The following is a 25,408-nucleotide window of genomic DNA, read 5'->3' as shown; positions in this document are numbered from 1 at the left end:
CTCCATTGTAGCCAAAGACAGATGATCTCTTTTTTTTTTTGGCCATAAGGGTCTGCCCATGGAGCTGAGTATATTTATGTCATGGCAGCTTTTTTTCTTAATTAATTTTTTTATTTCCAGATACTAAAAAGACTTTTTTTGAAAATTGAAATATATTTGACATATAACATTATATTAGTTTCAGGTGTACAACATGATGATTTGATATTTGTGTATATTGCAAAATGATCACCACAATAAGCCTACTTAACATCTGTCACCATGCAGAGTTACAAACACAGTTACATACAAAATTTTTTCTTGCGATGAAGACTTTTAAATAACTTTGAAATATGCAAGACAGTATTATAGTCACCATGTTGTACACTACATCCCCATGACTATATTATAAATGGAAGTTTATACCTTTTGACTACCTTCACCCATTTTGATTACCCCCAGCTCTGCCTCTGGTAATCAGTCTGTTCCCTGTATCTATGACCTTTTGTTTTTGTTTGTTTATTTTTTTATTTTATTTTTTTGGGTTTCACATATAACTGAGATCATATGGTATTTGTCTCTGTCTGACTTCCTTAGCATAATGCCTTTAAATTTCATCCATGTTGTCACAAATGGCAAAATTTCATTTATTGATGAAAAAAATCATCAACAAAATACAGAAAAATAAGATACAAGCCAAGACAATATTGTTTTATTTTATTTATTTTATTTTTTTTTAAGTTTTATTTATTTTTGAGACAGAGAGAGACAGAGCATGAACGGGGGAGGGGCAGAGAGAGAGAGGGAGACACAGAATCGGAAGCAGGCTCCAGGCTCTGAGCCATCAGCCCAGAGCCCGATGGGAGGCTCAAACTCACGGACCGAGAGATCGTGACCTAAGCTGAAGTCTGATGCTTAAGCGACTGAGCCACCCAGGCGCCCCAAGACAACATTGTTTAAATAGCAAATAACAATTCTTCTTCTCTTACTTTTGTTTTTGTTTTGTTTTACTGGCAAATATCACATTCTTTAGAAGTTTTAAAGAGTACAGAGCTTACATTCATTGCATTGTATATATAGGGCAGAAAGACCTCTAGAGCATAAATATTTCAAATTAGCTAAAGGCATTCAAGCATAAATAATACTCATTGGGATTATTTATAGACATCTAGAAATCAGTCCAGTTCTTCCCAAAACTTATTTTAGACTAAGATAAATTCCAAAGTAGGCCATTTTTCAGAAAATAAAAGAAAATACAAAAGGTATAGTTATGCCTCAAAATGTATTTATTCTTTAGTTTTTTCTCCCAAGGTCTTCAAAGTCCATGCACAGTTATTAATATATATTTATGCATATATGTATCTAGAAGCATATGCACATACTAAATATACTACTAAATGAAAAAAAGTAGCCATAAATATAATGAATTTGAACTGTCTGTGTTTTTTGATATTTAACTACTTTTATTTTTTGGGGTTTTTAAAAAAATTTATATGTTGTTTAATTTACATCCAAGTTAGTTAGCATATAGTGTAACAATGATTTCAGGAGTAGATTCCTTAATGTCCCTTACCCATTTAGCCCCCCCTCAACCCCTCCGGCAACCTTCTGTTTGTTCTCTATATTTAAGAGTCTTTTATGTTTTGTCCCCTTCCCTGTTTTCATATTCTTTTTGCTTCCTTTCCCTTATGGTCATCTGTTTAGTATCTTAAATTCCTCATATGAGTAAAGTCATATGATATTTGTCCTTCTCTGGCTGACTAATTTCACTTAGCAGAATACCCTCTAGTTCCATCCACGTAGTTGCAAATGGCAAGATTTCATTCTTTTTTATTGACGAGTAATATTACATTGTGTATATATACCACATCTTATTTATCCATTCATCCATTGATGGACATTTTTGGTTATTTTTAACTTGACAATTCAAACTGTATGTTCCTACATCATACATATAGATCATAGATTTGTAGTAATTTATAGGTTATATATTTGTGCAATATTTGTAAAAAAAGGAAGAAAAAGAAAGAAAACAAAAAAGACCATAGCCTGGACAAAAATCTTGTTTTTATATGAACATTTCAATAATCATGTGAATCTAATCATGATCCTTCATATGATTCCTTCTCTACCAATCCAAAATTTGAAAAAAGTGAGGAACGATGAGAAGAAACCTTTAACCTTAGATATATTTAGAAAACCCTTCTTAGATTTCAGTTCTTAACTTTAGAGTAGACCCTTTCATTTGCTGCTCATAATGTATATCAAATTTCTCATTCAGTGCTACTGTAAAGTGATTCTTCCAGTCTCCTGCAATCCCTGCAACAAAAGAGAAAACATAGTAAATATGTTGTCCAGCCAGAATCATGACATTCTCTAACATTTATTATATTCATTAACACCTAATCAAATTTTATTCTTATAATATTCAATTATAAAAATAAAATATATACCATAAATAATATGTACACACACACACACACACATTTGAACAAAGAAATATTTGTCCTGATTATTAAAAAACAAACAAATAAAACCCAATAAATTTCTTTCTCTGACTCTTCTCTCTTGTGCTACTTTACTTAATTTTTCTTCTACAGTTTCCTCTGAAATGTCGGTACTTCTAAGATGAGATCCACGTTTTACCCACTCCCAAGATATGAAATATCATCTTCAAACTAAAACTCAAATCCAGGCTTATGTCTCCATATCCAATTGCCTATCTGATATTGCCACTTGGATTCCATATAAGTGTCTCCAATTCAACTAGTTCAAAATTAAATGCATTTTCTTCCCACAAAACTGTGTTTTCTTTGTGTAATTTTCCATAACCTGGTTAATGACAACACTAGGTATCCAAGGCATAAATTTGTAAGTTGTCCCTCAACTAATTCTAATTCTATACTCTTATTCAGAATTTTTTCATATCCTTTGCTTCCTCTCAATTTTTGCTCCTGCTGATAGTTAAGCTTCTCAACATTTCCCAGCCTTGTGTTATTGCAAGTCTAGCAGGCTCTTTTGTTTTCCATTACATCCAACCCTCCCCTGGGAGAAGGAGTATCTTAAATTAGTAGTTCCCTTGTCCCCTTAGCTCAAGGAGGTCTAAACTTTCATAATTAACCCGAAAAGATAGAAAATATGTGTCCTGAGAATTGAGTAGGGTCTGAGGTTATAGCAGTATGCAGCCCTCTACAAGCATGACTACTATTTTAAGTCCATCATTTTATCTTAAAAATACACATGGACACTATGAAAAAGAAGACTGAGATTATCTGAGAACTAAACAATGAAAATATAATCCATTTGTTAACTCTCTTTTCAGGGGCTCTCTACTGGTGCCAGTGGTGGGTTTGCTATTCCTATTATTTTAAAAATTCCTGACCCTCTCACTGAAAGTTTCCTTCAAAGAGCAAGATTTTCTCTATTCTGTTCTGCTTCATATATCAGCAAGACCGATGTCCCAATACTCTGCATATTCTATATGCCTTTGGATTTATAAACTGACCATATCTCATCAGATAATTCCTCCTCTCAATAGAATGTAACCTCATTGTATTTTGATATTTTTGGTTAAACAAAGCTGTATGTGCCACAAGTGTTTTGAAACTTAATCTTTTAAAACAACTTTAATGAGGTGAACTGATATACAAAGAACTATACACATTTATTGTGTACAATTTGAGGAGTTTGTATATTTGCCACTTGGTCTTGAAAAATGTTTACCACTTCGTGAAGGTAAAGCTCATCGTTCCAGGCTTGTTTCCTCATCTCAGAGTGAGGTAACAAAGTTTTCTTGAGTGTCTAGTTTGAATTTAAAGAGAATTAGAATTTTAAAATCATATACATTTATATAATGTACATGGTGCAGCACCAAGGCCCACAGACTTTATAAAGGATTGCTAGTAGGTCTGGTATTAGTGCTGGTACTAAGGCTGGGGTGGCTGCTGGCCTTTCTTAATATGCTGCATATACTAAGCAATCAATAAGTAGTAGCAATTTAGTAGTAGTAGCAGCAGCAGCAGCAGAAATACCAATGTTTTAATGCCTCTATAGAAGTGGTAACTCAAGACAAAAATCACTCAAATGTAAAAGAGCTCTGAAGAAAACAAGCTGGGTCCACAGGCTAGAATAACTTCAACAGGTGTTTGCCGGTAACTATTTCAACTTGTGACTTCCTATAGCAATCGGGGCAAATGGCAGGACGAGCTCACCCTTTCTCATGAAGGGAGAAACTTTTTGGTTCATGATTTCTTCTGGTAGTGTTGTATAATTGGTAGATGGGTTGTTCTTCATCTCCTGGAATGAAGTATGTTGTATAATCTTGTCCACAAGCTCTTCTGATGGCTTCCTTCCCAGAAATTGTATCACTTTTATCACCTCTTTTCTGATATCCTAGAGAAAAAAAAATATTTCGAAACTTTCATTACTAAAGTTAAATATATTGTTATTTGGATTGAGAGAGAGAGGTAGAGATAGAGAGAGAGAGAGAACCTCTTTTTCCCCACTGACATTGGCTTCAAATTAGGTTTCAAGTGAAAAAAAACAAAACAAAACACTTCTTGGAGAGGTGGAATTTTTTCTAACTTCTTTAGGCATTATTATTTTATCCATGATGTAGATATAAAAGATGCTTTAAAGATTGTTAGAATCAACTAAATTAGCTCATGTTTATAAAATATTTTTTATAGTTCTTGATGTTTATTTAGTACATGCTCAACAACTATTATCTAACAGTATGAATATACACGCTCAAAGACTATAGTCTCACCTATAACAGATTAACTTTTGGGCTAAAAATATGTACACAGTTTTCATTTTTCTCTAATTTATTGATGTACATACTGAGAAGCAAAGTAACCAAAAAGATTAAGAAAAATTATAAAAACTCAAATAGTCAAGATGGAACATCAGATGTATATGAACAAACCATAGCTATAAACATCCCCATTCCTATGTCACTCTTATAGTGTGCCCTACCATCCAGGAAAATCATCCAATGCAACTATTCGCAATACCAACTATAACGCTTATCTCTGGTGTATAGTTCCCTTTACAAAGAATGCAATTTTCAAATTCTCTATCCTAAAAATTACAGCTTGCCTGTCAAACTTCAGCTCAAGTATCACCTTCTTTGGGATAATTTCTTTGGACTAATCCAATCTGAGTGAGCTAACCCTATTTTTGCTCCTATAAATTCCCATATAAGTCTTTATTCTCATAATTTTATTTACTTGTCTATCTTCTACCAAAAAGTTTGTATATCTATATATAATATTAATATATCTTATTCTCTTTCTACTTGATACATTGTAGAAACAAAGGAAAACTAACTTATTCATTCTTAGGCACCTTACTGATTCAAATTTGGAGGAGACTTCAACATGGTCATTATCAACCAAAATAGGGAATAAGTGAACATAGACCCTGGGGTGGGAGGTTGAAATGGTTAGATTAGTTAATAAATTTTTTGTGTGTGAGTTTTAAATTTACTCTTTTCAATATTCTACTTATAGGGCATAATATTAGGCAATATAATAAACTACATATCATGGTTGTTTCTCTTTTTCAAATTTGTTATACTGTTAAACTCTATAAAGAAATAACACTTCAGTTTCTAAAATATTATGTATGATTTTATTTTAAATTTGTTCTGATCAAAACAACTCTAGAATTTTTGCAACATGGATTTTAATAACTGTACAAAGATGTGAGCAAGAAACTATTGATTGCTTTCTTGGTGCTAATAAAGAATGAGAGAAGAAAAGACATTTCTCTTAATAAAGAAACCTGGGATTTGTCTGTTTTTGCAAAAATTATTTGTGTACATTTGTGCTTCAACCTACTACTCAATTTATGGAATAGAATACTCAAAATTTCTAGAGTTCTTCCATTTGCAAGTTTTGAACTTCATTCATTCCACTTTCCATTCCCATAAATAACAAAAAACATCAACATAAAACCTGCCGTTCTAAAACTGATCTAATCAACCCTGTGCCTTACTTAGTAGTTTTCAAACATGCACATATTATCCACAGACAATATATGATTTGGTTTTGCCCAATTGATGTGCATATTTGACGTTTACTCTTTTTCATTCCGATATCATACTTAATTGTAGGACAAGAGCATATATCATGATTCTTGAGCCTATGTATATTTGGGTTGTTTCCAATTTTTATAGTTATGGAGAATGCTGCTTTGAAGATTATTGTACATATAACCTAATGTACACAAACCAGAGTTTCTCAAGAGTATATACGTAGGCATTTGGGAGTGTTAAATCCTGTTTGGTTGCCCTTCTTAGATAATGACAAATTGTTTCCATAGTGTTTCTTATCTTCTGTATCTTCTTATACTGCTATCAGTAATATGGTACTTCTCAATGGTCCACATTAACTGACTTGTTAATTGTCAGTTTGGTGCGTGAAATGCCATCTCATAGTGACTTTTATTTTGTGTTATCCTGATTACTAATGAAGTTGAGAAAAAATACACTATGAGGAAATTTGAGATCATCATACTTTTGCATATTGCTGCTCTGACATTCTGTTTATTCTCTTCTTCTGGAAGTTTGAGTTGATAGATGTGGGATCGTATCACTATCCCACATATCTATCACTCTATTTTTAAAGTATTCTACTCATCTCATTGTAGTACATTCTATGTAATTTGCTCCATTTCCACTTCACTAACTCACTATTTAGCCATGTTCTATCTGTTATATGAACCATCTCTTAATTTTTTAATTTTTAAAAATTATTTTAGAAATTCTATTTTGCTATATTTTTTCAAATCTGCTAAGTCAATTTTAGTAACCTCTTCTTTCTTTGTAAAATATTTTTCTTCTTTTATTTCTTTAAACATATTAAGAATAATTATTTTATAGGGTTTACCTGATAATTCCAACACCCATAGATTTGGAGGCAGTTGACACTTCTTGTCCATCGTGATTCCTTATGTGTTCATATCTGTGTGTGTGTATGTGTGTGTGTGTGTGTGTGTGTGTGTGTCTGTGTTTGCTGTTGTTTTGTGAACTCAAGTTCTTTCAAATTTTATCTTTGGTAATTTTTTGAGACTCAGTTTAAATATATTTATTCATGGAAGAGTTCTATTTAATAGCTTCAAATCTGTGTTAATGTATCTGAATTATTATAACTTTTGGAGATGCCTGAATCATCTATTTAAAGACATATTTTTGTATCTAGAGTCTTGTCAAGTGTTAATATTTTAGAAACTATTAAGTTGCCCATATGTTTTCTTTTTTAAAAGTGTTTAATTCCAGTTAGCTAAGTCTTAGGTGTACAATAGTCCATAGGTTTTCAATTTCTCACCTCCTTCATGTCTTCATAGAAGAGAAAAAGCACATGTGGATTCTTCCTCTTTTCCCACCAAGATTTTGCATGTTTATACCAGGAACCATAAGGCACTAAAGTTAGACATAAAAGCAATTTAACAGCATGCTATCATCTCTATAAAGCTTGAAAATGAGTATGTAAACAATAGTAACCACAAATAAATATAAATAAATGATCATGGCATGAAAAATAGAGTCAGTCACAGATCTTAAGCAAATTTCTCTGCAGCAAGAGAGGCAAAGTATGTTGAACAATCCATGTACAGAAATACATTCTAAACTTTCAACATTATGACATGGTTTATGACATGGTTTATGGTTAATTATCTGATTAACTTGATTCACAGCTTATAAGAGCATTTTTGAAATGTGTGCGTGTGTGCGTGCGTGTGTATTTGTGTGTGTGTGTGAAATCAAGTTGTCAGTGAAGGGAGTTGAGTTAATGAAACTATTAATGATCTTATAATGAGAATTCAGTCCAGGTTGAAATTTACTATTCATAAAACTAGCTTTTACAATTAAAACTGGCAACTATATAACTTTTTATTATATTACTTGCAGTTTATATGGTAGGGATGTTTTCTTAGGGACTCTTAGTGTTATTCTCATTTTTAAAAAGTTAGAAGACTTTTTTTATTTATTCTTGAGAGAAACAGAGAGACAGAGAGATGGAGCACGAGCAAGGGGAGGGACAGAGAGAGAGAGGGAGACACAGAATCTGAAGCAGGCTCCAGGCTCCTAGCCTAAAGTGGAGCTCCAACCCATGAACCGTGAGATCGTGACCTGAGCCAAAGTCGGATGTCCAACCAACTGAGCCACCCAGGCACCCCAAAAAAGTTAGAACATTTTGAAGATGATGTGATATGCTCAAAAGTGGTCTCTCTTCCCTTTTCTTTTCTCATGCATATCCCAGTGTTTCACCCAATAAAAAGCTGACCAAATAATATAATGCTGTGTGAGTCAAGGTATACTGCTTTGCATTGTCATTGTCCACCACTTCTGTCCTTTGACTCTACTGACAATTGTTCTTAACATAAAATATTGTATATATGTATGTATATGTATATGTATATAATTGGATAATTGGATGATCTTTTCATCCAATTTGCAGAGGTACAACATTACCTTTCTCTGACTTACAATATGGGTTTTGACCATCTTTAGACATATGTTTAATTTGTGATGGTTAGCATAAATGTTTCCAAAATACAGCAACAAACATAAAGTACATATATTCCACTTTTATTGAGTCAATATTACCTTCTATGGATATTAAGACATTATTACCATTTTTTTTTTGCAATTATTATGACAGTATCAGAATGGTCTTCTTTAGAAAATACTAGACTTTCTTGAATCCTTTCTTCCTCAACTTTAAATAGTTGCTATCGTCTGGAGTTAATTAAAAGGTAAAATTTCCCAGAATTTCTGCTCTAATAACTCTTGTATGGTTCTGAGAAATCTAGTTAAAACATTCAGACTGTACCCTGGGTGAAAAGAAAAAGAACTTTGTAGATACTCAGATTTCTTCGTGAATGCTCATCCAACAAAGCACTTGAAATTTTCCTTGGAAACAAATGGGCACTCTCTCCCTTTTCTATTTCCTTGCCCCCTTATTCAATAGAGTTGTAATGCTATGAGATACTTTTTCTAATAAAAAGAAATGATACAGAATTGGACACTGAATCTCAGTCTTAGAGAGGAAAATGGTTACCTCCAACCTCCAAAAACACTTTTATATATTTATTTTTAGGCACTGAACTGGAGTGTCCAGATTCTGCATTTTCCATCCACATCTGGAAACACTGTGCTTGTTCTAAAGTTCAAAGTCTTCTAGAATTTCTGTTTTAATTAAGGATCAGAGAAGATAGCAGACCACAACAGACAACAAAAATATTTGCTCAGAGACGTCATTTGTCTTGTATCATTTACTTTGAAAGAATTCCAAGTAAAGAAGGTGTCTTACCTTGTCCATCCATGAATCTCTCCACAAACTCTTCAAAAGATCCAGGATCTGGATGGGCATTTACCATTAGAAAGAAATAATAAAAGGAAACAGCGACATCTTTGGCATTCCGGCAAAGGTAGATCATCTAAAAGGATGACATTATATATTACGTCACTTGATTTTTTTCAAACATAGTTTCATCAAGAAACATTTATCTTTCCAACCACAAACATAATACATATTCATTGTAAAAAGTATATAAAATATATAAAATTATAAAGAAGAAAAATTCAATAACCTGAAGTGAAAGTATCTTTTGCACAGTTATTCAGTGCCTGTTCTCACTTTTCATTTTGTATGCCATTTTCATGTATAATAACTCATTTTAATGTCACAAATGCAGTCATTCATGCAGTCTTGGAGGGAACAAACGTATTTAATGGGGGTCTATTTAAATGCACATTGATCACAGTGAAAACGTAATCTTCACTAACATCGTGTTGAGTTCCTGTACTACATGCAGAAGAAACACCAATCAGAAAGAGCAGTCAGGAAGCCTTGGTTAATTGCTAGTCTGGCACTAAAAAGTTCTATCATCTTGTGCAAAGCACCAGTTTTGGATATAAATTTTCTATCCAGTAAGCAAGTGAGTTGCGTCTGATCTTTACGGTATTTTCTAGGTCCAGTACACAGTGCTGCAGGAAAAGATCCGCAAAAGGAAACTTCAGCATTCCTGTGGTCTTCACTTCTGCCCTCAGGAACCTGAGCCTTGCCATCAGGGAAGGCTGTTCATGACTCTCCACTTGTTTACTGGATTTGATTGGGCTCACTAACTTTTCTTAACTCTTCAAGTTTCTACATTTGCAAACAATTTTAAAGAATTCTTGTAGTACATTCTAAGAAATATGGCTCTCGTTTTTAAAGTCCTGCTATAAAAACCTCTAATTACTGCAGAAAAAAGGTGAATTTTCTTTTCTTATGAAAACTATCAATAGCCATATTGAACTTTTCCAATGTAATTTAACACTCTCCTTCTTGCATTTTGCATATTAGCTGAATAGAACTCATTGCCACTGTATGCATGAATTTACTTCAAATTTTTACCCCTTGCATTTCTTCATGCTGTTCTCTCTGTCTTGAATATTCTCTACATCTCAAAATACTATCCATTACTTTAAAGCTTGGTTGCAGGTCTTCATGAGGCTTTTTATTTTCTCAGATAGGGGGTGGGGATAACAAAAGCAATCCCTCTTCCCCCTAAACTCCCATTTAGTTTATCTTATCTTCATTTTGACAGATACTATTCTATACCCCAAAGTTTTTGCCATGCATGCTATTCCTGTCTTGGAGGGAAATCTAGGTCTTTCTAAAAGATAGGGCTTTGCCTGTATCACTCTCCAGACAAAGTTGCTAGTTTACCCACAATTCTCTTGGGATCATAATCCACTTTAAAATGCTACACTTGAAACACCCCTGTTCCTGTGATACTTCATACCTCTCCCAGCTAAAGCTTGTGGTGATTCCTTTGCTTTAATTGAAAATATGAACATCTGCCTCATTGTATTACTCTCCATTCCCAATCTTGTCATCATCCAGTGTAACTTTAGTATCTGTATGCATGAACCATCTAATTCACTAAGTTCTTGTATTCATTGATCATTTCCTTTAGTTTACTACAGCTAACCACTTTTATGACCAAATCACAAATAATGTCAGCACTCTAAAGGTTTCACTTCTGAAGACCTATGCTGGGACATCATTTTCTTCCAAGAAATTCCTACTCCTTCTTCCTTATCAGTTTTTCCCAATATATCTGTCCTGAAACAATTCCAAGATCTGAAATTTATTGTCCTCAATGTTTCTTTTATGTGTCAGTTTGACCCCCTTTCCCCTCACTTTTTAAAATTCTCTTTTAGCTTCTGGTTCATCACTGTAAATACACTTTTACTAATAGTCCCAATCCATCTATCTTCTTGTCCCCCAGTGAATTACCTCAGAAATGCTCAGGACATGATTCTATCTAACTGTTTGATTGATGTCTGAGATGATAACCAGTTTTGTGAATGCTAAATAGTTTAGTGAAGACTAAGACTATTGTAAATGGATTGTATCTATTTTCATTTGAGACCTGAAGGGGCCACAACCCATTCCCCAAAAGAAAAAGAGGTAACTTGGTCAAATCTCTTGAAAAATGGTGATTGCACATCTCCCAAAAAATATATAAAGTGGTCTAATGAGAGAAACTTCATGTAATGAATGATGTCAGCAGGACGTACATGTTCCATCTAGGATTGCTTTTGATGAAAGTTAAACAACAAACAAGAAACTAGAACCTTCAGAATTTTGGACCATGGATCTCCAGAAAAATGTCAAACACACCAGCTATCATTAGAGTACAAAATAGAAATGTTTCCTGACTGTGATAAACCCCCTATTTTGTTATTACAACTGCGTATAGTACTTTGATATCTCATACTTGTAGCATATAGGGTTGTGGTATATCCTAAAGAAAGCTAGAAAGGTGTTGAGAAACAGCATCAATAATCCAAGACGTAATGTTTTAGGGTTATATATCATTCTCTGTAAAAACCAAAACTGATCACATCAATCATCAACTCAAAATGTCTGTAACTCCTCATTACCACCAAATAGAGTCCAAACTTCCTAACTTAACTTCAGTGTCTGTTGTGATCAAGCCCTAGCTTATCTCCCTTCATTTATCCAGCCAATGTGTATAGTCAGCCTAGCAACTGAAATGAACTTGTTTCAGATCATCATTAGGGTTGCCTCTGGGATTGTATAGACTAACTCCAATACATCTTTTAAATATCAGCTGAGATGTTACTTGTTCTTGAATACCTGCCTTACTGTAATATCTGGGCCAGACTTCTCTTACTTGACCTGTGACACCTACTGCATCATCTGCTTATTTGTCCCTTTCCCCCAGTGGACCATGTGATCATGAAGACAAGGCTTGCACATGTATTATTAATCCTTACGTTGCTGGCACACAATAGATACTCAGTAAATAATTATTATATAATACTTGTCTGGTTTATCTTTTTCCAGTTTGCTTGAATGCCTCAACATGCCAAGTACAATAGTTTGCAAAAAGGAATACATTCAATACAATCATTAGTAACAAATACAAAAGTAGCTACCATTTACCAAATGTTTATAATATACTAGATACCGTGTTAAGCACTTAACAAGCATTATTTCACTTAATCCCTGTAACAGCTCCACCAGGAAGATACTATTATTATCCCCTTGCAGATGAATACCTTGGAGTGGCTTGGAGTTTACCTGTTTTTTTCCAAATAACCTCTAGAGTTGGAGTTGAAATATAGACTCTAACTACACTGACATTAATCCATATTTATTAAATATCTGTAGGTTCGATGAAAGAACAAATAAATGTGTATAAGACACAGGATGTTACCTGACTTGATCATTGCAAAATTATTTTGAGTTGGATGACTTTTTTTTAATGTTTATTTATTTTTGAGAGAGAGAGCCTGTGCAAGGTGGAGGACGGACAGAGAGAGAGGGAGACAGAGGATCTGAAGCAGGCTCTGCACTGACAGCAGAAAGCCTGATGCAGGGCTCAAATTCATGAACTGTGAGATCATGATCTGAGCCAAAGTCAGATGCTTAACCGACTACAGCCACCCAGGTGCCCCGACTTGGATGAAGTTTTAAGAATACTAGACTCTGGTTACCTTACAGTTATTTTCCCAAAATGAGGCTGGAAGAATGTCAGCTGGCAGATGAGTCTTCACTATTCTAGGAGATGCCATCTGTTTTAATTGTTTTACTCCTGATTTTTAAAAAGTTAAAGGTTATATACAACTTCCAAAATTATAAATATTTATGTGGATTTTATACATACTTTTAAAATAGAAGTAACTTTAAGATTCTATATTGTATTCATAGTAATAATACATACTCACTATGATAGAAGTTTACATAGAGGAAATTATAGAGAAAACAACAAGATAAGATACAATTTCACCATATTGGAAAAAATAAGTATTAATATTTTGGTTAGCAGCCTTCCATATAAATGCAGTTGACCTTTGAACAACATGTGTTTGAACTTCCCAGGTCCACTTATATATGAATTCTTTTACAGTACAATACTATAAATGTAGTTTCTCTTACTTATGATTTTGTTAGTAACATTTGCTTTTCTCTAGCTTACTTTATTATAAAAATACAATATATTAATACATGTATAACATACAAAATATGTGTTAATCGACTGTTTACATTATTGGCAAGGTTTCTGATCCAATAGTGGCCATTAGTAGTTAAATCTGGGGGAGTCAAAAGTTATATGCAGATTTTTTTATTGTGTGAGGGGTGATCATCCCTAACCTCAGCATTGTACAAGGGTCAACTGTATATCTCTATGCCCAGTCTCAGAGCCATCTAAATACCACACATGCAGACAGAATTTTTAGTATCTTCTAATTGATTTTTCCTTAACATATTATATCGAAACTACAAGGAACATAGGCCAACCTAATTTTTTTAATGATTTCATAGTGTTATTGTATCACATTAAGCTATTCCTTTTTTTGATTAACGCTTAAGTTGTTTCTAATTTTTCACAATATTTAAAGAACCTCTGATGAATATCATTTTGGATATATCCTTGAAAATTTACATATATTTTTCTAATGTTTAAAGTATTATCACATTCAGCCATATAGGGATAAATGCTTACATATTACTAGACTCTACTGAAGGCATATAAAAGCTATCCTTATTCACTCTATATCAGACAAATGCTATACCATAAACTCTGTCAAGATTTAAGTTTAAATTTATGTACTCTCCATGTAGAGGACATCATACTAATTGTCACTCTTGCTTCCTCTCTCTTTTCTTGCACCTGCTATAGCCACACTTTAAAATATATGTAAACACCTTAAAAAATCTACTTAAATATTACCATTCATCAGCTCTTCTTTTCTGCACTCCAAGAAAGGTATTCGATTAAAAATGACATCTTCTTTGCATTTTTCCACATCACCCTCTTTGTAGATCATGTATACAATTTCACTAACCCAGGTTGTACCTGTAAAAATTAGACAAACCTTAGTGTCTCACTGACAATGCAGGGCTGATGATGCAGGTAGTGGATTTATAGCTGGATAAAGTAGGAAGGTACCAATGGAATATTATTTGAAAGATAGAACAGCCACAGAACTTGGGGCATCTGGGTGGCTCCATCTGTAAGCATCTGACTCTTGATTTCAGCTCAGATCATGATCTCACGGTTTGTGAGATTGAGGCCCATGTCTGGCCCTGCGCTTGGGATTCTCTCTCTTCCTCTCTCTGCCCACCCTGCTTGTACTCTCTCTCTCAAAATAAATAAACTTAAAAAAAAAGAAGCATTAAAAAAAAGAATAGCCATAGAATTCAAGAAATATTTCTTCTAATACTTACTCTTGTAAGACCCAAAAATAGTCTCAAGAAATAAGGATGAATATTGTAGTAAGACACGCCTATGGTAGGAGTCCAAATTTGTCCATGATTAATTGGGACATTATGCAATTAGGGATTTAAATTTTTACATCTAAAAAGTAGGGAGGCTTGATTTATCAAAATATTCCTGCAGGGAAAGCATTGTATTTAAACATTATCAGGAAAAACAAAGAAGAATAAGACATAGTTCCTCACCTCTAGGACAAGTTAACAATAAATATGCTTAAGGCAACTAAAGTCGTACAAGGGAAAATAATACACAACTGAATGCTGAGCTTAATTCAAAGAAAGAAAAGATGACTATTGGAGAATGGAGAAAGAAAGCTTTCAGGTAAGTCTTGAAGAATGGACTAAATGCAGGTGGGCTAGAAGGAAGAACTGAAAGAATTGAAGAAGCCAGAGAGAAAGCATACTCTCAGAGTCTCCCACATCCACATATGTGCTATTCCTTCAGCCTGGAACCCTCTTCTATGAGCTAAACTTCTCAGGTCTTTGCTTTGCTCATTCTAAGAAGCCTCTGAAAGGCTCCAGGTGAGGTGCTTCTTCTATATGTTGTCGCAATACCCTACTGGACTTCCTTCACCCAAAGCGGTTTCATACTGTATTGTATCTGCCACTTTATTTATATTTACCATGGGATTATAAACACTGAGAGGGTAGAGATTAGGTGTGTTTTGTTCACCATTATATCTCCAGTGGCTAATATTACACTTGTCACATAGCAGGAACTCAATAAATATTTGCTAAATGAATAAATGAGAAAACAGAAAAGGAAAACTCATGCAAAGAAATAGTGAAGAGGCAGGCCAGTGAGAATAATCAGTCCCTACATTTTTTGGGATAATGTGAGTAAGGAGGTGTCATTCATTCATTCATTCATTGTTTTCAACATATATATTGAGTACAAGCTTGTCACTATGCTAAATGCCAAGAATACACAATTAAATAAGATATGGTCACTATGCTGATATTACAGGAGGATTTAGACTACCTTTTCTGTCTAATAGATATCTGTAAATACTGTGCCAAAATACAAAATGTTAATTTTGAAAAAAGAAAAAAAAAGGTAAAGAGACTTGAATAACAGAAGATACACTGAAGCACGCTTTAGCCACAAACTTTACTGATAGCTTCTTATGCCTCAACTTGAGTCCCCGTTCAGAGGATACAGAAAAGAATAGATTGAACCCTTGCCTTCTAGTGCTCAGATGTGCTTTTGAGAGTTGCAAACAATGCTTGATAATTACACTTCTTTTTTCTTAAGATGCTGTAATACAGATGGGTATAGGAATTCAAAGGACTGCAAAGGAGGAACATTTAACTCAGTGTGCTGCTGCTGCTGTGATGTTTCAACAAGAAATGCCTTCAAGACAACATGAGAATTGAACTTAGCCTGAACACATTATTGGCATTAGTTCACTGGTTTTGCGAGTCAGAGACTGGTTCTACCAAGCAGAACTGTCTTTTTTTTTTTTTCAATCAAAGGTCACATACTTAAGATTAATATAGTGGTGAAGAAAAGAATTGGAAATAGATTATAAAGCCTAAATTGAAGAAGAGATAGGTGAGGAGGAGGCTGCCAAGGCAAGCAGACAGCAAGCAGAAAATTCCTTATAGTTCATACTAAAGAGTTTGAGCTTTTGATAAGTTTTAGAATGACAATGTTGTACAGGCAATGTTGCACAATTATCAGGATTGTGTTTTAGAAGAATTCCTCTGGTGGAAGGGTAAAATAACAATGAAGTGAGACATATTCAGTGTTTAACATATGTAAGTGTTTAAATGTAGCAACCAGAGAAGTCTGGATCAGATCTTCCTAATTTCTAAAGATCTATGGCTGTAAAACTCCAGAACTATGAGCTAATTTCAGGAAAAAAAAAAAGATGTTGCTTAAAAAAGGAGTTTGGGAGATAGCCTTAGAGAAAAAGAGCTAGTTAGCTGAAAAAGAATTTTTTAAAAGTTTGCAAAAATTGCTTATACTTTTATGTGATGACAATAATGACATTAGATAAACGCAGTTGGTAGTTTAAGGTTTTAGTTATGATTCTATATTCATCCATTTATATTACATAATTTTCTAAAGTGGCCAACCATACCTATCTGTCAATGTGCTACTCAGGTTATAGGTACAGATTGTGCTCTTCGAATACAGCTCTGATATTCCACTTTTTCTATGTCTAAACTACTGTATCTTTCACATGAAAAATGAGTGTGGTAGAAGTGAACAGCTTAATATTTACTATTCAAGGTGGGTTTGTCATTTCTAGGTGAAAAGAGAACGACATTGACATACTAAGGAGACTTACCAGATTTAGGATAGGTGGCAATGACAATGTCATCTGGTCTTGCCTGGAATGTCTCCACATCATCCCAATGTTTTATAAAATCTTTATACATTAGAATTCCATGGATTTTGCCAAAGTATTCACAATAGTCAGAAGATTTGGAAGAATCCATCATAAAGCGGTACACTAAAAGAAAAAAAAGTATGTTTTCCACTTTATACGTACTTTAAAATATATTAACATTAATAATAGCTCTAACTGAGGTTCTATTGGGTTTCTAGCATTTCTTAGCTATTGAGCATTTAAGGTAAAAAGCATATTGAAGGAGTATATAATACAGTCTTGGTGCTTTAAGAATCTCTCCTATTAAGAAGGTAAGTCTAACATATAAAAAGAGTAAGAAAGTACAAGGCACTATAAAGTGTTTAACTACATAAAAATAATGTGATGCATTTATATTATATTTATATACAATATTTGACATAGAAAATTCCATGATGAAGGATAACACAACAACACTATTTCTGTACAAATTGATGGGGTATATAAAAAGATGAATATGCTCAAAAATACAACAATATTTTGGTAGATAATCACTCTGATTAAATATGTATACATTAAATAACAATAAAGATTGATGGTAACATTCAATAGCTATTGCCATATAGCTTCCTTAGTTCCTGAATATGTTTCATTTAATGAAAAAATTCAAATGCTCAATGAGTGTATATAAAAGAAGATAAAATTAATGAAACTGTAATGGATATTTCTAAGACATGATTCCTGAGGGAATAGAAGATTCCTCTGGGACCTCTCACATTACTTTTAATTTTCTCTTTCACTTGATTAGTAAAGTAGTGGATATTTCCATTGAATGACTTGTCTGAAACTTATAAGGGTAAACAAGATGGTTATCACAGATAATTCATTTCCTGATTCCATGATAACCCATTTTGTGTTCAGGGTTGGTCATAGAATTTTTAATTAAGCAAACTTTCCTTCATTGACTCAACTTCTTCTACTATCTTTTCTTCTCCATTCTGTTTGTGATATAGCATCTCAACAAAATTCGTCCATCTTTGATATTAGCCACTCTAGATCTCCTTTTTATTCATCTGTGTGAACCAGACTAATGCAAATCCACCATGATGAAGTCTCTGTGACCTGAAGCCTTCTTGAGCACATCACCTCCTACCCTTAAGTATACCCTTAGGGCAAAATGTCCTTGATCCACTCTGGAGACATGACTGTGACACACACTTATTCTTAAACATTTTCCTCTTGGATGGTTCCCTAGCAGTGCTCCCAGCCTGTAGCGTTACAAAAGCAAATCTTAAGGGAGGTGGGGTTACAGAGATCTACTTGTCTTGTGTGGCCCAACATACTCTTTTATCCGTAAGTCCTCTTAATAAGCCATTTCTTGTCAAGCTGGACTTGGCCTTTTTCTTTGGTTTTATAGTTCCTTCAGTCTTTGGAGGTCATTTTGCATATACCTCCCTCTCCCATTTTGCATATACCTCACTCTTGCTAAAAAGCTGCCTGATACACTTATACATTTGTAACTGCTATGGCTTTTATTGTCTTTTTCAGAGACCTTGTAGTATAACAGGAGCCTTCTGGAGGCAGCAGTTCTTTTAACCACTCAGTGTGTTTCCTTCAATATAGAGAATCCCAATTCATGAGAGATGCATTATAAAGAGAAAACGAGGGTCACCTGGGTGGCTCAGTCTGCTAAGTGTCTGACTCTTGATTTCAGCTCAGGCCTTGATCTCATGGTTTGTGAGTTCGAGTCCCACATTTGTCTCAGTGCTGACAGTGCAGAGCCTGCTTGGGATTCCCTCTCTGCCTCCCCCTCACCCTGCTCTCTTTCTCTCTTTCTCAAAATAAACAAATAAACTTAAGAAAAAAATAAAGAGAAAAATGAAATTGCAATTACCATGACAAATGGATTCACCTAAAATAAGAAATACCTGATGGTAAACTTTTAGGAAGAGAAGTCTTACAAACCAAACCAAATGAATAGACCGTTGACTTCTAAAGGCTATTTCCAGTCATGTTTTCCCCACTATATTTGTAGCCTGCACATTACAGATGGAGACTTTCAGATGTTGCTTCCTAACTCCCAATCACTAGCACCTGGCACTAATTCCATGGATTCAGTCCCTGTCATTTCCCTCATTTTTTTTTCCTTTGTGCTCACTGCTCTCCTTCAAAGCCTATCCAACTATTGATTGAATATGAAACTGGCTTTCCAACTGGCTTTCCTATAAAAAGTGAAAATCTCTTCTTTCTACAACCACCAGTAAAAGGAAATGGATGTTCTTTACTAGGCATTTACTTTGTGCCAGATTTGAAAAGTTTTATTTTAAAATCTTATTTATATGTCATAAAATTACATCAAAAAGCAGACGTCATTAATTAGGTTAAGTCTGTCCTGCATCAGACTTCTTGAAGACAGAAACCATATTTTTCTTACGCAAGGAAGGGCAAAAGTACACATTTTTATGTATACATGTAAATGTGCATATATAAATATCTATCTATCTATCTATTTATTTATTTATTTATTTTGTCAGAGAGAGACAGAGAGTGAGCAAGCAAACTGGGGAAGAAGCAGAGAGAGGTGAGAGAGAATCCCAAGCAGGCTCCACACTGTGAGCATGGAGCTCCATATGGATCTCAATCCCACGAACCATGAGATCATGACCTGAGTCAAAATCAAAAGTCAGATGCTTAACTGAGTGAGACACTCTCAGGCACCCGAAATATCCTTATTTTTGACACATAATTGGTGAAAAAAATTAAACAACATAAAGAAAATGAAAGTGCCTTCTTTATCCAAACTAAAGAGATAATCGCTCCTAATACCACGATATTTATGCTTCCAAATATTTAAATGTATATAAAACCTATACACTTATGTACCTAATTTAATTTGTATTATTATTACTTTTTTAATGTTTATTTGTTTTTGAGAGAGAGAGAGAGACAGAGTGTGAGTGGAGTAGGGGCAGATGGAGAGGGAGACACAGAATACAAAGTAGGTTCCAGGCTCTGAGCTATCAGAACAGAGCCCAACGAGGGGTTTGAACTCATGAACCTCAAGATCATGACCTGAGTCAAAGTCGGACGCTTAACTGACTGAGCCACTCAGGCGCCCCTAATTTTATTATATTTTACATTCATTTTGTACTCTATTATTTCACTATATAATGTGAGCATTTTGCTGTTAATATATAAATTCTGTTTTTATTCTTATAAATTACACATAGAAGTCCATAGTATGGGTGTAATATAGAAAATATTTCTTTAATGATGGAAATTCTTGTTTTTCCCAACTTTTTTTAGATATAAGTAGCACTCTAATGAATGTCTCTATGTTTTTCACAATTATCTTCACAGTGACAATGGAATTGCCAAAATAAAAGGTATATTGTTAAATATTTTTTAATCACTAAAATTATACCAATTTGCACACTATATGAAATTGCCTATATTCTCACGTGCTCACCAGTATTTGCAAATTATTTGTTGTAATCTTTCACAATTGAAAATATATGTTTTTAAAACTGTGTTTCAGAGATATTTTATAACTTTTTGTTTTCATCTTTTATAAATTTATTGGTTATTTTAATTATTTTGATTCATTTTGTCTATCAAGGGTGTTACTTTTTCCTAATTGATTTTTTAGCTAGTAGTTTATTGTTGATTTTATATTGAAAGTATGGCTTATTTTTCTGTTTTATATGCCAGTAATATTTAAACTCTTTTAATAGTGTTATATAGAAGTTTATTGCTCATAAAATCAAATGTGTCAAGTTTTTGCCTTATGTTTGATATGGTAGCATAAATATTTCAATGTGTTCATATAATGAGAAATACATGTGTTAAAAGTTTATATATTCATTTTAATTTAGATGATTAATGTGTACATAACAAAGAATAGAATATAATTTTAAGAGTGTGGGCCCTAAAGTAGACCACACTGCTTATTTTTTTAATTGTTTTTTAAATTTTATTTATTTATTTTTTTAAAGCAACAAGAGTATGAGTGTGAGCAGGGGAGGAACAGAAAGAGAGGGAGAGAGACAATCCCAAACAGGTTCCATGCTGTCAGAGCACAGCCCAATGTGGGGTTCAAACTCACTAACTATGAGATCATGACCTTAGCCAAAATCAAGAGTCAGATGCTTAATGGACTGAGACACCCAGTTGCCCTTAGACCACCTCATTTAAATCCTAGCTGTGCTATTTGAAATTATATAATCTTAGCAAATTATTTTACCTCAACTGAAGTATAAATTTCCATTATAAATGCTTAATAAACATGAGTCCCTATTGTTATTGTGTCAAATCCATATGATAATAGAGCGTAGAGAGCAAGATGGAGTCTGTCATGTCAAGTAAGAGCCTGTGTCAAGCAATGGCAGAAGCGGTTAAGGGTACTGCAGCCCAGCCAAGATACGGCCCAGACCAGCATCAGGTGACACCCAGAACTGCTAACAAGCAGAAGCAGAGGAGGTCTGCAGGGGTCTCAAGACCCGTTGAAAAGGGGAGGATTTTTGCAACAAACTGTCAGACTCTTCAGACATGACCCTTCTACGTCTGACCACTTAAAAAAGTCAGCTGCCTCCGAGGGCTCTGCCTGACTGATTTCCCAACAGAGCTGAGGTCCTTCACCTCTTGAACGTAATAGGCAATACGTGCCGGGTGCTGACCTGGACGTGACCAAAGCTCAGCTTTGAAGCTCTAACTGATTTCGCCTTTGGTTCGTTGACTTCCCACACCCTTCTGTTTGCCTTGTCGGTTGTGTGGTGTGTCTTCTCTTCTGCTCGGTGTGCTGTGTAAGAAGCCAAGTTTAATCATATGGGGAAATGACACTGAGTTTGGGATCCCGAACCTGCTTTATGACTATGATTAACTTTGCCTTATGATTCAATAAAGCTGACAATGTGGAAAGACACAACCTGCACGTGTACCTTCACAGCTGGCTCATGACAAGGAGCCAGACACTTATGACCTTCTAAGTTAGAAACAGTACACATTACATAGTAATATCTCCTTTCAAATCAGGGAAAATATGTGTTGTCAAAATTCCCAAGAATATATTTCAGAAATATAAAATTATCTGGCAAAACTGATGATCAGTTATCTGTTTTCTCACTGGGGAGAGTAAAATCTGTAAATATCCAATGTGACTTTTACACAATGTGACTTCTAGGTGTTTACTCCACTAAAGTTCTTTGGGACAACCCACTATAGCATTTATTTCATTTCGGCCTCAGATTACACACCAGAAGAGAGACAAAATGAAAAATTTTTTCAATTGTTGTTTTTGACTCAAGAATGGCTTAATGTATGTTTTGGAAACCACAGAATAACTAGTCCTGCATGTTCTAACTTAAAAGGGAAAAAGTTCCAGTTCCTATTGGCAAACTCAACTCTTTCAAGACCTCTCTCTCAAGTGTGTTAGATGTAATCTCACCAGAATTATGACATTTTGATTAAAAATCAGTTTTGTTAATAAATCACCTTGTTCCTTAAACCTTCTTTGTTGTCAGAAAATAGAAATCTTTCACTAGAAGAAATGTGTATAAAGGTGTTGCTTGCCCAACCTACTGATTTGTTTATTAATGTGAACAACTTTCTTGGTATTCTGCCAAGTTTGCAAAAATTGGCTTACAGTCGATTGGGAGTAGCTGATTTATCATTCAGCACTTGGCTGACTTCTAGCTGCCCCTTCATGGTCAATTTTGGTCTCAGGGTTAAGCGAAGAGGCATATAATAATATCTATTTTCTTGTTAACTTCTTTTGGTAAATTATCTCTTATCACAATATATGGACTTACCCTCTAGATGATCTCTTCTTTCTTAAAAATGTATTTCAGTTAGAAATTGTCAATTTTATTTTCTAACTCATTATAAAGGTTATTGTGGTCTAGAAACACCAACAAAAAATTGTTAAGACTGTGATTTATAAACTCAGTTGAATTCAGAAAGAATTTTTCTTTTTTTTCCTCTTTTTTCTTCTTTTCTTCCTGTTTTCTTTCTCCCTTTTTCTATCCTCCCCTCTTCCATCCCTTAATCTGACTCTCATTCAGCAAATAAGCTCTGTGAGTGCCTACCTCATTTCCAGACACAGTGTTAAGTGTTGAGCAAACTGTGGGCAGTGCAGATGTATAGGGCTTGCTCAGTCCTCATCATCTTCTACTTACTTGGATCTGGGTAAAATGGCTGAAAGCAGAGAACATCCTTTTCTCCATCAATCCACCCCAGCCTCAGCACTATGTCACAAAGCAGATGCTAAAAAATACTTGTTAAATTTAATTGCTAGATCAAATCTCTCTGCGCTTTCCAATTTTAATTAAGGACTCCTAGATAAAATAGGGACTATGCTGCCAAAAATCTACCTGTCAACTATTTACTAAGGACTTGGATATATGCTGTATTTTTTTCTGATGTATCTCACCTAAAAGTAATGATAATGTTTATAAGGCCCATGGTACTATGAGACTGGTTCTGACATATTTCACAGAAGTGATCACCAGATTAGAAGTCACTCTTCATTTTAACTGTTTCTACTCTGCTTGCTCTGTTTCCTTATTAATGAAATGGAGAACATGTCCAGCATTCAGGACTTACAAGGTAACTATGATACCGTAGTTTTGTGTTAAAATTATTTAAACAGAAAAGCATTATGTAATGCAAGATTTATTTTTAATGACAAACAAAGGATTTAAAAAGGCTTTAAAATGCTTTACATTATTATGTAACTAAAGTATTAATATAGACTTTATTCTCTCTATATTTCCTTTTTTAACAGTTTTGTGATATATAATTTGCACCTAAACTTTTTATATCTAAAATTTTAATACTAATATCATAATAAAAATAAAAATACAACCTGTCCAGATGATCCTGGGAAGGAAACTGGATGGTCCAATTTAGTTCTCTTTAAACTCCACTCAGGTTTTAGGCTGCCAAAAAAGATGAGAACCACTTATGCATTTGGGATGTTTCTGGTGAGCTTTTATTCTCCATGCCAGAGAAGGAGGCGGAGATAAATTTGCGGGGGTTGGTCTTCTGGAGTCTGTAATTCACTGGAGTATCACAAATATGTATATATACCAGCTGATGCACTTAGCCAGAGTCATTCCCATTCATACAGAGATGTTAAAAAGCCTCTGCTGTTATTTTTCATTTTTGGCTCACATTCAAATTCCTAAATTTGCCAATAGCAATCAGTGGGTGGGGGAGAGGGAGGGAGAGGAAGTGACTGGGAAAATGAAGGAGAAAGGGTTTGGAGAAAAATATAAGAGAACTTGGAAGGGGGGTCCTTTATTTACACACCGGCAAATAATAAAATGAGGTTGACCTTCAAAAAAGTAAACTTCCTAGAGGAGTGAGAGAAGAAAAAGAGAAGGAAAAGACAGGAGGGCAGTGAGGACCCTGGATCGGGAGACCCAGCTTTGTTTCCTGAGAACTGTTTAAGAAGGCTTTGTAGTACCTGGTTGTGTTCTAACAAGCCAATTGGAAAACACATCCTGCTTAAGATCTTTGCCTTTAACTCTGAAGCAACCCTGAAAACAGATGACAGCTAAGGAAAGAATGTAGACATCACTCACCTTTGAGCTATTATTTTAAAATTCTCTTCACTCCCAAACACACGCTTAACGCATATTGTGGAATTTCCATGTAAAGTTAATCGTTAATCTCAATGGAATTTAGATAAGAGAATGCAAAAAATAAAAGGTCAAAGGTTTGTGCAGCCCAAGAACCCTTCACCTTTCTTCTTTGCAGCTCTCTGCACCTGCTTTGTCTTCAGTTGAGGAAATTCTTCCTTGCTCCTACCCCTCTACACTCACCAGTACCTTCAAACCAATTAGTTTCAAACCTGATTACTTCTCCTTTGTCTCTTGATTTTAATGAGATGGCATTTCCTCTGAAAGGCCTTCCGTGACTCTTGCAGAACTGAATATCCTTTAGAGTCACCTTCAAACCCTACACTGTCCTCCGTAACACTTTCTCCACTGTGCCGAAATTAAACTTTATTTGTCCTGCTTCCTTATTAGCACATAACTGATTTAGACACAAGGTTTTCACTATGTCTGGCATTCAGCAGGCTATGCATTGAATACATATTAACTGAATGAAAGTGGCTAATGTGTGCAAGGGACATAACAAGCTAAGAAAACCATAGTCCTTAGTTATAGGCGGCATTCATACCTAGCCCTACCAAAGCTAAAAAAGAACAGATGAGTGGTTTCTGAGAAATGAGGCTTTTCAAGGTACAGCAGGAATAATCAGAGACTCAAATTTAGATTTTATATTATTTATTTGGTTTTG

At 34.4% G+C, this 25,408-nt stretch overlaps 1 protein-coding gene across 2 annotated transcripts; it reads right to left on the bottom strand.

Moving 5' to 3' along the window:
- Positions 1-1,432: 1,432 nt before the first annotated feature.
- Positions 1,433-24,104, bottom strand: LOC131507501 (sulfotransferase 1E1-like). 2 transcript variants are annotated; one of them, XM_058722356.1, is made up of 8 exons: positions 23,967-24,104; positions 17,084-17,248; positions 14,242-14,367; positions 13,004-13,101; positions 9,300-9,426; positions 7,311-7,405; positions 4,191-4,371; positions 1,433-2,298 (listed from the first exon to the last, which is right to left on the bottom strand). In XM_058722356.1, exons 2-8 carry the CDS (start codon positions 17,235-17,237, stop codon positions 2,186-2,188), a joined length of 894 nt encoding a protein of 297 aa, XP_058578339.1. In that variant the 5' UTR covers positions 17,238-17,248; positions 23,967-24,104; the 3' UTR covers positions 1,433-2,185. The 2 variants fall into 2 exon arrangements, with proteins under 2 accessions (XP_058578339.1, XP_058578340.1); XM_058722357.1 differs by lacking the exon at positions 23,967-24,104 and adding an exon at positions 21,781-21,871.
- Between the last annotated feature and the right edge of the window lie 1,304 nt (positions 24,105-25,408).

Source organism: Neofelis nebulosa, chromosome 3 (assembly GCF_028018385.1).
Source record: "Neofelis nebulosa isolate mNeoNeb1 chromosome 3, mNeoNeb1.pri, whole genome shotgun sequence".
Lineage (NCBI taxonomy): Eukaryota > Metazoa > Chordata > Mammalia > Carnivora > Felidae > Neofelis > Neofelis nebulosa.
The sequence above is the reverse complement of the archived record's forward strand: the minus strand, read 5'-3'. Positions and strand labels throughout refer to the sequence as shown.